Raw genomic sequence first — 14,266 nt, 5'->3', positions numbered from 1 at the left:
CTGCAGCGCCGCCAGGCCCCTCCGCGACACGGTCTCCAAGCCAATCGTCCCCGACTTCTCCGCCATGTTTTTGATCTGCGCAGCATTGTCGTCCGTCGTCTCGTGTGTGCACCCTCGGTCTGATCAGCCGATCAGCATACACGCACGGATCTGGGACGGGTGTTCTCAGTACGCGTGCATCTTCCCCGAGCATGGAGGGTTGCCGCTGTGTCGTCTCTTCGAGCAGTAGCGGTTCCACACGTGGTCTCCTCCGTCGTTGCATCTACACCGCCGCCAACCACGTCCACGACCTCATCGTCGACTCGTCGCTGCGCGCTTCACGCATGGTCTTCGTCAAGCTGTACGAGTTCTTCGCCGTCTCCTTCGAGCACCGCCGCCGCGTCATCCGGATCACTCGGCCTTGTGCTAGAAAGTCTGGATTCCCCTCATCGCTTCGTCTGGCACAACCACATCGCCAGCATCGCCATCTCGTCCCCGACTACTTCGTCTACTCCAGCAACAGCAGGCGTTGGCACCTTCTACCTCGCCTTCTTCTGTGCCTGCGACCGCCATGGAGGCCTTCTCTGCTGGTCCCCCCGGCGACGGCATCTGGTTGTGCATCCTCCCTTGCACGTCCGGTATTGGCAACACCAGTGCATGCCCATCGTCCCCGATGCGTTCCCGAGCCTGGCAAACTCGGGTATGTGTCGCCCGATGGCCTGACTGCATCGACTTCGGCATCGCTCCCTCTACGACTGCCTCGACGCGTCGCCATCTTCCTCTCCGGCGTTTTCTCCATTACGCCACCACCATGGCACCTCCTCGTGCGCCCGCGGCTTCATGTGCGGCTACCTCATCTTCGGCAACCTCGACAGCTCTACGTCGACCACAGCTATCCTATGCACGGCATCTTCAACCATGGCACCTCGCCCTCCAACTCGGCTACCTCGACATCGGCACAAAGGGCTACCATCCGCATGAGTTACTTGCCGGTTTTCTCTCCAGTCGCAGAATCCGCACCAAACCGACGTTATGAATGCGGGGGGATGTTAGTCCGTTGGCTACTGCTTTCGGCTTCTTCTCCAGTCTCACCATTTGCGGTGCTCCCGCTGTGACTGCGGGGGAGTATTAGAGTATATTTGGTAGTTGTAGATATATGTATCGTAGACTGCCATATGTATCTCGGGGAGTCTTGCCTCCCAAGTCATGTACTCTTATATATATATATATATACCGGCCGAAGCCTCAATGCAATACAACAATCCATCAATTACACCAATCCTATTATTCTACAAGATGATTAGAGAATTTGATTTGGTAATGTAAGACCACCTTAGACGTATTCAAAGGAAGGAGATCCAGTATCATTATCTCAGTCATAAAATTCAGAATGAGTTGATTTCTCTTTTGGCTTCCGAGATTACGAGTTCAATCATAAAGATTGTTAAAGAGGCCAAATATTTTTCTGTTATTCTTGATTGTACCCTAGATGTCAGTCATCAAGAATAAATGAGTTTATTGGTTCGATGTGTTAATATGTCTACTGGAAAAAGTGAGGAGTATTTTTTGGGTTTCTTGAAGGTAGATGACAGATCTGGTAAGGAGCTTTTCAATTCAATGGTTGATTCCATTAAGTCCTTTGGTCTCGATGTTGATGATATCAGGGGTCAAGGTTATGATAATGGCTCCAACATGAAGGGAGCCCATAAGGGAGTGCAAAGACGATTGCTTGATATAAATTCAAGAGCTATGTACATGCCATGTGCTTGCTATAGTCTTAATTTGACTCTTTGTGATATGGCTAAATCTTGCAGTAAAGCTGTTTCATTTTTTTGGAATTGTTCAACGGATATATGTACTGTTTTCCACTTCTACCAAGAGATGGAATGTTTTGCTTGAATATGTTGAAAGTTTAACTGTGAAATCATTGTGCAATACTCGTTGGGAGAGTCGGATCAAAAGTGTCAAAGCAATTAGATTTCAAGCACCTGAGTTAAGATCTGCTTTGCTTCACTTAAGTAAAGATAAGGATGTTGAGGCAAAGGATAGGAGTGATGCAAAGAATTTATTTAATGTGCTTGGTACTTTTGAGTTCATACTTGGTATGGTTATTTGGCATGACATTTTATTTACAGTGAACAGTGTAAGCAAGAAGTTGAAGTCACCATCCATGTGCATTGGTGCTACCTTACAACACATAGAAGGTACCGTGAATTTCTTTGAAAACTATAGAAATGAAGGCTTTGCTTCTAGTTTGGTCACTGCTAAATAAATTGCATCAAAAATGGGTATGCAGCCATCATTCCCAATAAAGCGACGTGCTTCTAGAAAGAAACAATATGATGAAACTGATTGTGAGAAAGTAATTCTAGAAGCCCAGAAAGCTTTTGAAGTCAATTATTTTTTAGTTATGGTTGATATGACAATTAGCTCACTGGAATCCAGATTTGAAGAACTACAATCATTTAAAAGTATATTTGGGTTTTTGATGAGTTCGGCTACCTTAAAATCATTGGATAGTATTAAGCTAAGAGAGTGTTGCACTACTTTTGCAAGCACTTTCTCTTTTGAGGGTTCATGTGATGTTGATTTAAATGATCTAATTTCAGAACTATGTGTTCTTCAGTTGAGTTTAACAGATAACCCAATGACTGCTATGGAGATTTTTGAGTATGTTAGAGAAGTGGACTGTCCTAATATTTTTATTGCTTATCGGATCTTATTTTCCGTGCCAGTCACTGTAGCATCAGCTGAAAGGTCATTTTCAAAGCTGAAGCTATTGAGGAATTATTTGAGGTCCACAATGTCTCAAAAAAAGTTAAATGGTTTGACAATTTTATACATCGGGAAGAAATTATTGGATGAAATCAATATTGATACTATGGTCACCAACTTCGCATCTAAAAATATTAGAAGAAATTTTTAAGGTAATATATAGATTGTTTGATGTCAATATTCTTTATACAATTTAAGTGTTTGGTGGTACTATTTGTTCATATATTATTTATTAGTATATATTATTATTAATATAATAATAATAATATTATTGTTATTAAAGGGCTTCCTAATATAAATCTCGCTCCGGGCCCCTAAAATCTCAGGGTCAGGCCTGCGTAGGCGCCGCCGGCCGCTCTCCTCCGCCGCCACCAACTCTAACTCGGCGGGCTCCAGCTCCCTCTTCTTCTTATTTCTATATGTTATTCCCCCACGGCTCCGTGGCCTCTCAGCATGACCACGTCGTCCTAAAAAATGTGGTCCTTTGGATTTGCTTTGTGCGGCTCTGATCTGAGGGGTTGTTTGGTTTGAGGGGCTAAACTTTAGTCTATGTCACATAAAAAAAAATAGTATTTAAAAGTATTGAATAAAAGTTAATTATAAAACTAACTGTAGAACCCTGGGGCTAAACTGCGAGACGAATATAATGAGATATATTAATTCACAATTAGTGGATAGTTACTGGAGCATCACTGTAGCAAATTATGGATTAAGTAGGCTCATTAGATTCGTCTTGCGAATTAGCACTCAGCTGTCAAAAAACATTTATAAATAGATTTTATTTGATACTCGAAAATAGTAAAAAAAATTATGTGACAGACTAAAAAAATTTCCGAGAAACCAAACACCACCTCAAGTTCACACACTGTATCTTGGTCCAGTCCTCCGAAGTCCAAGATTCACATGCTGTGCTCTCTGCATCACGCGTAAAGTTACTGGTTTCGTTCCTTCCACGAAATTTCCCAACGTCCTCTTTTCCATGTTGCCGCTCTGACGCGCAGGCGAGGAGCGCGTCTCATCTCCACAGCTGCTATGTCGCTGTCGCCGTCGTCGCGCCGCGATACCGCTGCTCGGGTACCCCGAGGCCGCCTGCCTTTTGCTGCTCCCCGACCGCGGATGGTCCGGCCAGGCGAACGCGCGCGGCCGGGCCGGTTTCGCCGCTCCTCGCCCACGGCTGGTCCGGGGCCGCCGCTCCCTGCGCGCAGCCTGCCTTGCGCCTTGGCTCGTCGCTCGCGACCGGCCAGCGGCGACTGTCGCTCCCCGCCCGTGGCTTCGCCGCTCCTCGCCCACGGCCGGTCCGGCGTCGATGCTTCCTGCCCGTGGCCAGCCCTTCGCTCCGGCTCCTTGCTCGCGGCTGGCCAGGCGGCGGCCTTCGCTCCCGCCCACGGCTTCGCCGCTCCTCACCCACGGCCGGTCCGGCGCTGCCTGCCCTGCGTCTAGTCTCCTCGCTTGCAGAAGGCCAGGCGACGGCCATCACTCCCCGCCTGCTGCTACGACCGTGGCGCTCCCGTGCTGCTGCGATGTCGATCGTGGAGCTCGCTTTCGGCGTCAGATTTTCGGCGGGTGAGTATAGCAAAATCATTTTCTCAATTTGTTTCCATTATTATCATCATCCAGCAATCTCCATTTCTTTAGGCCGTCGATGCTCGTGGTGTGCCTTCTTACTCTGGCCAAGCTACAGCTTGGGTCCGTGGCCGCTTCGCAGTTCGCGGTGTGCCTTCTTACTCCGGCCAAGCCACAGCTCGGCTCCGCGGCCGCTTCGCAGCGCAGACCCCGAAAAGTCTGCCACGTCCCCTCCCTACCGAGTCGCTGTCAGGGTTTCCAAACCGACCGTTTGGACCGAACCGGAGGTTACCGGTCAAATTCAAAATTTAAATTCAAATGCGCAGTTCAACCGGTATAACCGGTCCGGTTTGACCGTTACCGGTGGAATGAACAAAAAAATCGCCAGTTTAAAATTGGTTCCCCGGTGCGAAATAAATGAAAATTTTGGCATGAGTTATGCACATATTTGGTCGGTACCCTACAACTGGGGTACGCCACTCCTACTGTGCCAAGACTCACGCGTAGTTATCCGTAACTACGGCCGCTAAGGGAGGCTGAGCAAGCCGGACTCCTGGGTTACGACTTACCATCTCACCGGACCAACGGTCCCGGACCACGCTTCCGTTTGGGAACGGGCCGGTGTCACCAACGTGTCCGCAGAGGTGGAAATGCTCAGCACCTGTGGCCGCGGACCCGGACCCCCGCAGCGGTTCCGGGAACCTCCACTTGCCATCCGGACTCCCGCAGGCAGGTCGGGACCTCCACGTGCCTACCCCGGACCCCCGTGAGCTCTTCGGCTCAGCAAGCTGCTCGGGTGGGGTCCGGAGCCGCCACGTGTCACGCAGACGCGGGCGCGGGCGCCAGCCTTCCGCTGGAAGCTCCCTCACCCACCCGCATTAAGTGCGAGTGGTTGAGGCGGGATCTGCTGCCTCTGGGCACGGGGCAGCTTTTGTCAGTCCACACTGTGGATCGCCAGATACCGAGACAAGCATTAAAGACTCAGCGCTGCGCGCATGAGCGACGAGTCATGATGACCAGCTACTGACTGAAGCAACAGTGCACGCTGCTACAGTAGACTGAGTCAGTAGTTCGGCGCTTCATCGTGACCTCGACGCGCGACTGCAAAGGCTAGACTCTACTCTGACAGGACAACTCAAGACCATCCCTGGTCAGAAGCTACGCACAGAAGCCGACGACAAGATCTCCGGATCTGAGCCATTGAAGGCCAAAGTGTAGTTTATAATACATCGCCGGGTCCACATGTCGGGGCCCCGCTCAGTGTACGTGCTCCCCTTGGACATATAAAAGGGAGAGCACGCCCGCTAGAACGGGGGGGAGGTTCACACATCATCTCCACGATCCATACAGACTCAAGCTCTCGCACCTCCTCACGCTTGTGGGAAGGCAATACAACACACAGTGGATGTAGGGTATTACGCTCCGGCGGCCCGAACCACTCTAAATCCTGCTGTGTTTCTTGTGTTCTGAAGGGAGATCGATCTAAGACTAGCTACCCCCTGAGTACACACCCTCTGGGCTAGGGCGGGTGCCTTCCGCCACCCGGCCGTGGTTTGCAGCACCGCGACATTTGGCGCGCCAGGTAGGGGCGCTAGCTGGTCGCATTTCATCATCTTCTTCGTCCCCATGGTTCGCGTGGACGACGTGGAGATGACGGAGGGGGTGGCGTCCTCCACGCCACATGCCTCTCGCGTTCCTGCTCCAGGGGCAACTGTGCCTGTGGAGCAGCCACCGTTGGCGGCGGCGCGCGCCGCCCGCCGGCAAGAGTCAGGGCACCCGTCAAGGGCCCCCTCACAAGCTGCGAGCGGCGGAGCGACAAATCCCAGCTCACAGCATACCTCACTCATGAGAGGAAGCCCGCTCCGGCGGAAAGCCGACTCCGGTCGCACCAAGCCCGCTCCGGCGGACTGCCGACTCCGGTCGCACCAAGCCCGCTCCGGCGGAAAGCCGACTCCGGTCGCACCAAGCCCGCTCCGGCGGACTGCCGACTCCGGTCGCACCAAGCCCGCTCCGGCGGAAAGCCGACTCCGGTCGCACCAAAGCCGCTCCGGCGGAAAGCCGACTCCGGTCGCACCAAGCCCGCTCCGGCGGAAAGCCGGCTCTAGTGGCTCTCTCCGCCGGAAAGCCGACTCCGGTCGTACCCCCGACTCTACATCTCTGTAAGTCCTACTCTTAGAGGCCCAGCAGGGAATAAAATCTTTTCCTTTGTAACTATGTAGTACTTCCGTGTGGTCCAGTCCGGTGAGCCTCCCCCGTGGAGGGGTCCGGACCTCTGCGAACCAGGTTCAGGGAAGCGTATTCACCCTCCGGGGAGGTCCGGAGCCGTGTAGCCGCTTAGCCTGGTTCCGTACCCTAAGCCTGCATGCTCTACCTCCCTAGGGTGAGTACCGTAGTACCTAAGACTGGGGGCCCGGAGGTCCGGACAGCTCCGGCCTCATAAACCCGTGTTCTGGCTTACATCGCACATCTCATGTACATCTAGTTATAAAGGAAAAGTTTATTCTCAGTTCGCCTCTAAGGATGTTACATTCCAATTTCGATCTACGCATTCTGTTTGCGCTAACCCCCACGTGGCTTCTTACTCTTGTGCGGTGATTGTGGTCCGAATTGAGTTGGCTAGTTAGTGACTTAGCTCGAGACCCCTCATGGAAGAGAGGGGTTCGGACCCCTGGGAACCTGCAGGTTCAGGGAAGCGCACTCATTCTCCGGGGAGGTCCGGAGCCGTGTAGCCGCTTAGCCTGGTTCCGTACCCTAAGCCTGCACGCACCACCTCCTGTGAATGAGTGCCGTAGTACCTAGGACTGGGAACCTGGAGGTCCGGACTTTCTCTTAACCTAAAGGCCGGCCCCTTGAGCTTCGTTCACTGAACCTAGCTATCCATCTCAAAGGATTACAGCCAACAGGATTTGGGACCCGTGGGCACGCTACTAAGCATCTACCTTGAGTCATGTGCAGGTCCAAACGTGATGATGCAGCAGGTGACCCAAGGGATGGACGATGCAGGGCAAGACCCTTGCGGCGCGCACCGCTGGGTGCCAGAAGCAGCCAAGTTGCTCACAGTAGTGGCCCCACCTGCGGGTTCGTTGCCTCTCCCGAGGCGGGCCCGGGGGCCACTGTCGGTACCCTACAACTGGGGTACCCACTCCTACTGTGCCAAGACTCGCGTAGTTATCCGTAACTACGCCCTAAGGAGCTGAGCAGCCGGACTCCTGGGTTCCGACTCCATCTCACCGGACCAACGGTCCCGGACCCGCTTCCCGTTTGGGGACGGGTCCGGTGTCACCACGTGTCCCAGAGGTGGAAATGCTCAGCACCTGTGGCCGCGGACCCGGACCCCCGCAGGCGGGTCCGGGACCTCCACGTGCCATCCGGACTCCCGCAGGCAGGTCCGGGACCTCCACGTGCCTACCCGGACCCCCGTGAGCTCTCGGCTCAGCAAGCTGCTCGGGTGGGGTCCGGAGCCGCCACGTGTCACGCAGACGCGGGCGCGGGCGCCAGCCTTCCGCTGGAAGCTCCCTCACCCACCCGCATTAAGTGCGAGTGGTTGAGGCGGGATCTGCTGCCTCTGGGCACGGGGCAGCTTTTGTCAGTCCACACTGTGGATCGCCAGATACCGAGACAAGCATTAAAGACTCAGCGCTGCGCGCATGAGCGACGAGTCATGATGACCAGCTACTGACTGAAGCAACAGTGCACGCTGCTACAGTAGACTGAGTCAGTAGTTCGGCGCTTCATCGTGACCTCGACGCGCGACTGCAAAGGCTAGACTCTACTCTGACAGGACAACTCAAGACCATCCCTGGTCAGAAGCTACGCACAGAAGCCGACGACAAGATCTCCGGATCTGAGCCATTGAAGGCCAAAGTGTAGTTTATAATACATCGCCGGGTCCACATGTCGGGGCCCCGCTCAGTGTACGTGCTCCCCTTGGACATATAAAAGGGAGAGCACGCCCGCTAGAACGGAGGAGGAGGTTCACACATCATCTCCACAATCCATACAGACTCAAGCTCTCGCACCTCCTCACGCTTGTGGGAAGGCAATACAACACACAGTGGATGTAGGGTATTACGCTCCGGCGGCCCGAACCACTCTAAATCCTGCTGTGTTTCTTGTGTTCTGAAGGGAGATCGATCTAAGACTAGCTACCCCCTGAGTACACACCCTCTGGGCTAGGGCGGGTGCCTTCCGCCACCCGGCCGTGGTTTGCAGCACCGCGACAATATTAATATCAAAGACCACACCAAATCAACAATTTATAATCATGCATACGAATACAATAGTAATAACCGTGCATACAATAATCGTAATTGTGCATACACTGATAAACATACACATCACTAAAAGTTCAACTAAGAATGAGAAGACCCCCATTTGGGACGTCATTTGGTATTCGGTGGTGGACATCACATTCAAACCTCGCACTCTAAGCAGCTCAGCCTTGTAGTCTTGCCAAGATTGCTCTGTCCACGCCGCTGTTGTCTCCCATTCCTGAACTAACATAGCGTAAAAATAGGCGTCTTCCCATTTGTATACCCATCTCGTAGGTGGCTGCATGCTGATGTCAGGTATGGGATAGTGAAAAGACTGCGAGGTATCCCTGTAGGACGAAGAAGAGTACTGTGGAGTGTCGTAGTCCGTCGGTTCAACCGTTCTCCTCTGCCATTGCGGTGCTCCATGGTCGTGGTCCTGAGTAGCATGTGTGAACTGAGTCTCCCCTGCAATCAACTATATATCATAATTAGTACTCGTAGTCAGAAATATGTGTGCATATGTAAGTGCAATGTCTACCTGTGAAACGAACACTACCACCACCATTACCACCAGCACCAGCACCACCGCTACCACCACCACCACCAGCATCAGCACCGTCACTATCATCAGCATCATCAGTCGAGCTGCTATCCCCAGTCTTCTGATACGGTGGACTACGCTCACCATCGCCATCATTAGTGGAGGTGTCGCTACTCAAAGGTTTTGTTTCTGGTTTGTCTTTTCGTTTTTGACGCTTCGGGTCACCCTTCGTAGCCCCCTTCTAGAACTTCCTCTTCCCTAGGTGAGTGTCACCCATATGCTTACGTGCCCAATCACTTATGCAATCATCCTCCGTAGTCTCACGTAGATCTGAGAGGTTTATTTGATCCGTCACAATATGGGACGGGAGAGGGACGTCTCCGTCATCATCATCCTCATCCAGAACTGGAGCCCGGTTAGATCTACCATATTCCATCCATTCTCGCACCGGATTATTCTCATCATAAAATGAAAGATGGACGAGCTGATCAATGAAATCACCTTCTTCACGCATCGGTGGGCCGGAGACCTCCTCAAGTCGTAGACGAAGGTTGTAGTTGACATAGACAAGCTTGTTAAGTTTCTTATGCGGCAACCGATTGCGAACCTTTGTATGCAGCAAGGCAAAAGTACTCCAGTTTCGCTCGCATCCACTGGACGAACAACATTGTGAAACAAGCCACATGGCAAGATACTGCAGCTTTGGAGTGCTTGATCCGAACATCATCCATCAGGACGCTGCATGTGGAACCGAGTTTGTAAGCAATATATTCAAATAGAGAAAACAACAATGTCGTACGGAATAACTCTTACATGGGGATGTCTTTGGGTCCATCGCCATTTTCATTGCCATTTCACTGCCAAACTCGCCAACCTTCGTCCGAAACACCTCAAACTCCTGCAATGCCTGCACGGCACTCTGGACATCCGTCATGCGCTGAAATGTATCCTTGAGTCCACGAAACATTTCTTGAGTTGGATCCATCGTATATGAATACCTCGGATTTAGGACAGCAGTTGCAAAATATAAATCACTTCAAATAAGCATAAGGTCAATAGAGCTTCAAAATAGATGCATCGTATAGTCGTACCTAGACCCACATACGTGCCTATGAACACATAACGCATCCTACCGTCCACAACACTAAGATACTCCGTCCGAGTGGAAACATTGTTTCCAAAGAAAGACGCCAGCACTTGTCTCATATTCTGGTAGGCCATTACGACTTCACACATATTGGGCCACTTGTCATGATCTGCGAAGCGAAAGAACTTGTATATTGGTTGAACTATGTCGATGATATATTTCAATCCCTCCCACCACTCCATACTTGAAAACCTGACATGAGTAAATCTACCATCTTCGGTATCCGCCCATTTGCTTTGTTAAAACTCAGTAGATGCCATCCATTGCATGAAACGATCACGTTTCCGATAGATGCTCTCTAGAAACATGTAGTTGGTTCCAAATCTAGTTGCATTCCACTTGACTAACTCACCACCGATTGCGTTCCTCATCATTGCATTCAACTTACCATGATTGTGTAACCAATTTGAAATTACCTTGCAATGCTTGATCGTACCAATATGTTCGGGCCTTTGAGCTATATCCTTAAACATCAAATTGACAGTGTGTGCTAGACAAGGTGTCCAAGCAATGTGTTCATACACCTCTCCTAGTGCCTTGCATGCTTTCTTGTAGTTCGAGCCGTTGTCGGTGACTATATGCACGACATGCTCCGGTCCAATCTCGCCCACCACCTTTCGAATCTCCTATCAAAATAGACAAAATCTTTAGTAACCTTCAAAACATACTCAATGTCAATGGATCATATTTAGGGGCTATCTTCATCAATTATGTGGCATCTTGAGTTCTTCCACTCGCATCAATAGACTTGTGGAACCACATGACCCCATTGCAATATATTAAAAAGTTCATGACACTCATCCTCGTCGGGCCAGTCCATGAATCACATTAACGTGATGCCAAATAAGGGCCAGTATTTCTGAAACTTTACGTACCTCGTCTTCAAGTCTTGCTCGTTCTGATCAAGGTACTTGCCATCAATATCCCGTCTAGTGGGTGATGCGATACCTTCACCTGTAACCATATGGAAATCATGAGATACAAGAATGTAAGCTCATTAGTGTCATTCTAATAAAAGAAAATTTACCCCACTTCTGTGTCTCCCTGACCGCGCTGACAAAGTATGGATTGTCAGTCAGTCTTCCAGGTACTCCCGCAATATGGAAAAACTTTGACCAAGCTTTACCAATAGCTTCCTTTGCATTTCTACCCTTCTGTGTCCAGGAGCCTGTATCAATCCTTGGTTACGTCATTCTTCTTCTCCCACCGGATGCCAAGTTGTAGTCCTCCACCGCAGGACTCTCCCTCTGCGAAGTTGCCCTTCGAAACATTCTCTGCATAGGATTTCCTCTGGTCGAACCACTACCCTCTCTATGCTCGTATGCACCTCCTCTCTGTTCCACCCCCCGTCGGTACTCAGCTTCCGCTCTTGATAGGTCCATGGCACGCTGCAGTTGAGACTCCTCATCTTCTTCTTCACCGGGATAGTTTCCCTCCGCTGCAGCTTTCTTCCGTCTCAACCTCTCTCGAGCCCGGTCAGCAGTTGCCTTTTTAGCCCTCTCAATCTCACGCTGAAAGTACTCCCGCACATTTGGTGGCACATTCCTGCAATGGACCACCTCCACCCCGCGCCCAGCCAAATGTTGTTTCAATCTAATCGCACCACCTCCTGCTGAAAGTACTCCCGCACATCTGGAATAAAGATTTTCACCATGTTCCCATACAACATCTTTATATCTGGCTGACATTGTCTATCTGCATAAATGGACAACAAAAATATATCAATGACATAAATAAAATCTACATAAATAAAAAACATATCAATCATAAAAATAAAATCTACGTAAATCAAATATACACTTAAATCAAACCTACCTAAGTGGCTAAGTCATATACACACCTAAATCATACACCTAAATCATACACCTAAATCCTAACTACACCTAAGTCATACACCTAAATCTTACCTAAACACTAAAACAAATCATATATATTCTAAGTCAACTCCTAAGAAAAAAAACTTACCTTCCGGCGGCTGACCGCCGCCCGGGCCGGCTTACCGGCGCTCCTGGCCGGTATACCGGGCGCGGGAGCCGGCAAACCGGCACGGCCCGGAAGATCCGACGCCTGGCCGGTATACCGGTGCTTCCGACCGGTTAGCACGAAACGCGGGCGCCTGGACGGTGGTGCGCGCCGGTCGGGGCGCGGCGGCGGCGGACCAGGCAGGGGAAGGGGCAAGGGCGGAGCATGCGTGAAGGTTCTGGAGGGGGTCACGTACGCGTCACTTATATGCCGGCGCGATGGGCCAAAGTGGGCTTTAATGGGCCGGTTCAATTTTTTTTCTTTTTTGTTTAAATTCAAATGCCCGCAAAGTATACTAAATGAACGAATATTTAAAAAAATTTGACACTATTAGATTCATCGCAACTTGAAGTATTTTTAAGAATTTTTTGAGATTTTTCATTTTTTTTAATTTAAATTTAAATTTTAAATTTGGGCCGGTTCCTAACCGGCCGGACCCGGAATCGGACCGGACGGGTTGGTTCCGGCCGGTTAGGAAAACCCTGGTCGCTGTACCGCCGCCTCTCCCCATCCTGGCCTTTCCTGCATGCGCTGCCCGCCCAAACAAATCGACGGAAGCAGACAGGAATTCATTTTGCTTCTGCTTGGAGCTGGTCCGTGTAGGGAGATGGGACCGGTGAGAGGAATCGGTTTCGCTGCTGCCTGTTGCCGTTGCATGATCAATTTTGTTTGTGGGAGGGAAATTGGTGTTGCGGCTTGGTGCTTGCCCGTGGGAGCGGGAACAGAGACCAGAAAGATGTGCTTGCGGGAGAAAGAGCAGAATGGAGGAGACAGAGAGCAAAAATGGAGAGACAAAGAGCAATTTTGCTCAAATTTTCAATTACTTCCATAAAAAAAATTCAATTACTTTTTCTTTGATATCGTTGATACCTGATTTGATTTTCCAAATAGGAAAATGAGTCGTCTCTTCCTCCTAGACTCCAAGCCAACTCGAGATGTCGCTACGCGGTGGCCTGGGCAGCGTGTGACGGCAAGCGCACAGCTGGAGCGAGGGAATGATGTGGTTGTCCATCAAAGTCAACCTGAACTTGCTCGGTGAGTTGTTTATTGCTTAAATATAGTATTCTCTTTGAGATGCACAACTTTTCAAAGAAAGTCCTCTTGCTTTGCTTTGATCCTTCGTGCCAGTGCCAGTGGTTAATTGCTGCTTGATTTGGGTTGTTGCCTTTCTGTAGAAGGTAGAGACGATGAGCAGCATCAACGATGGGGAAATAGCTCTGCTCAATCATATACTAGAAATGAGTTTTTGCCGCCGGCTATCAAGGGCAACAGGTGCCGATCAATCAACAATGATGCGTGGTCAGTTAACCTTGATTCTTTGGTGTTAACTTTGTTGTTCGCGTCCAAAACATCATAATTGAATATTAGCATTGGTAATTGCAGAATAATTAGTCAGTCTCGGTAAAAGAGATGGCATATCCAATAACTGTAATAAATAGTGTGCCCAGTCAATCTTGTTATTTTTTGTGTTAACTTCACATTTCATTAAATTTGTAATACAATGCGGGCAGCCACATTGTCTCTGAAGTCTGAACTGATCTGGGGCTCTTGCATAATAAACAAGATTATAGACTAAATTTAATGAACATGTCGATCTGACAAAGGAAGAAGACTGCTTGGCCATGTGTCCATCCTGGAGCTTGTGAATCTGGAAATTAATTTTTTCCTTGTGTTTATACATAGATTGGACCTTTATAGGACAAGAGCAAGTACATTTTGTTTTCTTCATGGTCACATTTCGATCAATGAATAAGTATAGTTGTTTTCTCCATGTTACGTTGGCTAGTGTATATAAAAGGCAGGAAGAAATGAAACCATTTTACCATTTTTAATTGTAAATGGCTTTACTAGCAGTTTTAAAGTAGAACATCATGACAGTCACTTCAGGTACGTTAATTTGGATATTGATATTTCGAAAATGTATGCCAAGCACCAGAGGCTCAGTACATGATAACTGGTCAGTCCCTATGCTTGGTTTTGCATTGA

At 49.8% G+C, this 14,266-nt stretch overlaps 1 protein-coding gene across 1 annotated transcript; it reads left to right on the top strand.

Annotated features, from left to right (window-relative positions):
* The first annotated feature begins 3,763 nt into the window (after positions 1-3,763).
* On the top strand, positions 3,764-13,810 carry LOC120697464. The gene is made up of 3 exons (XM_039980707.1): positions 3,764-4,317; positions 13,172-13,315; positions 13,456-13,810. Exons 1-3 carry the CDS (start codon positions 4,061-4,063, stop codon positions 13,460-13,462), a joined length of 408 nt encoding a protein of 135 aa, XP_039836641.1. The 5' UTR covers positions 3,764-4,060; the 3' UTR covers positions 13,463-13,810.
* Positions 13,811-14,266: the final 456 nt, after the last annotated feature.

Source organism: Panicum virgatum, chromosome 3K, assembly GCF_016808335.1.
Source record: "Panicum virgatum strain AP13 chromosome 3K, P.virgatum_v5, whole genome shotgun sequence".
Lineage (NCBI taxonomy): Eukaryota > Viridiplantae > Streptophyta > Magnoliopsida > Poales > Poaceae > Panicum > Panicum virgatum.
Note: the sequence above shows the minus strand (reverse complement) of the source record. Positions and strands in the feature narration are given on the sequence as shown.

What these genes read in the sequence shown, in the direction of transcription:
- LOC120697464 (XM_039980707.1), top strand. Translation starts at nt 4,061, where the DNA reads ATGCTTCCTGCCCGTGGCCAGCCCTTCGCTCCGGCTCCTTGCTCGCGG. An exon ending in CGGCGTCAGATTTTCGGCGG is followed by an intron (nt 4,318 to 13,171) that starts GTGAGTATAGCA and finishes TTTTCCAAATAG; the next exon opens with GAAAATGAGTCGTCTCTTCC.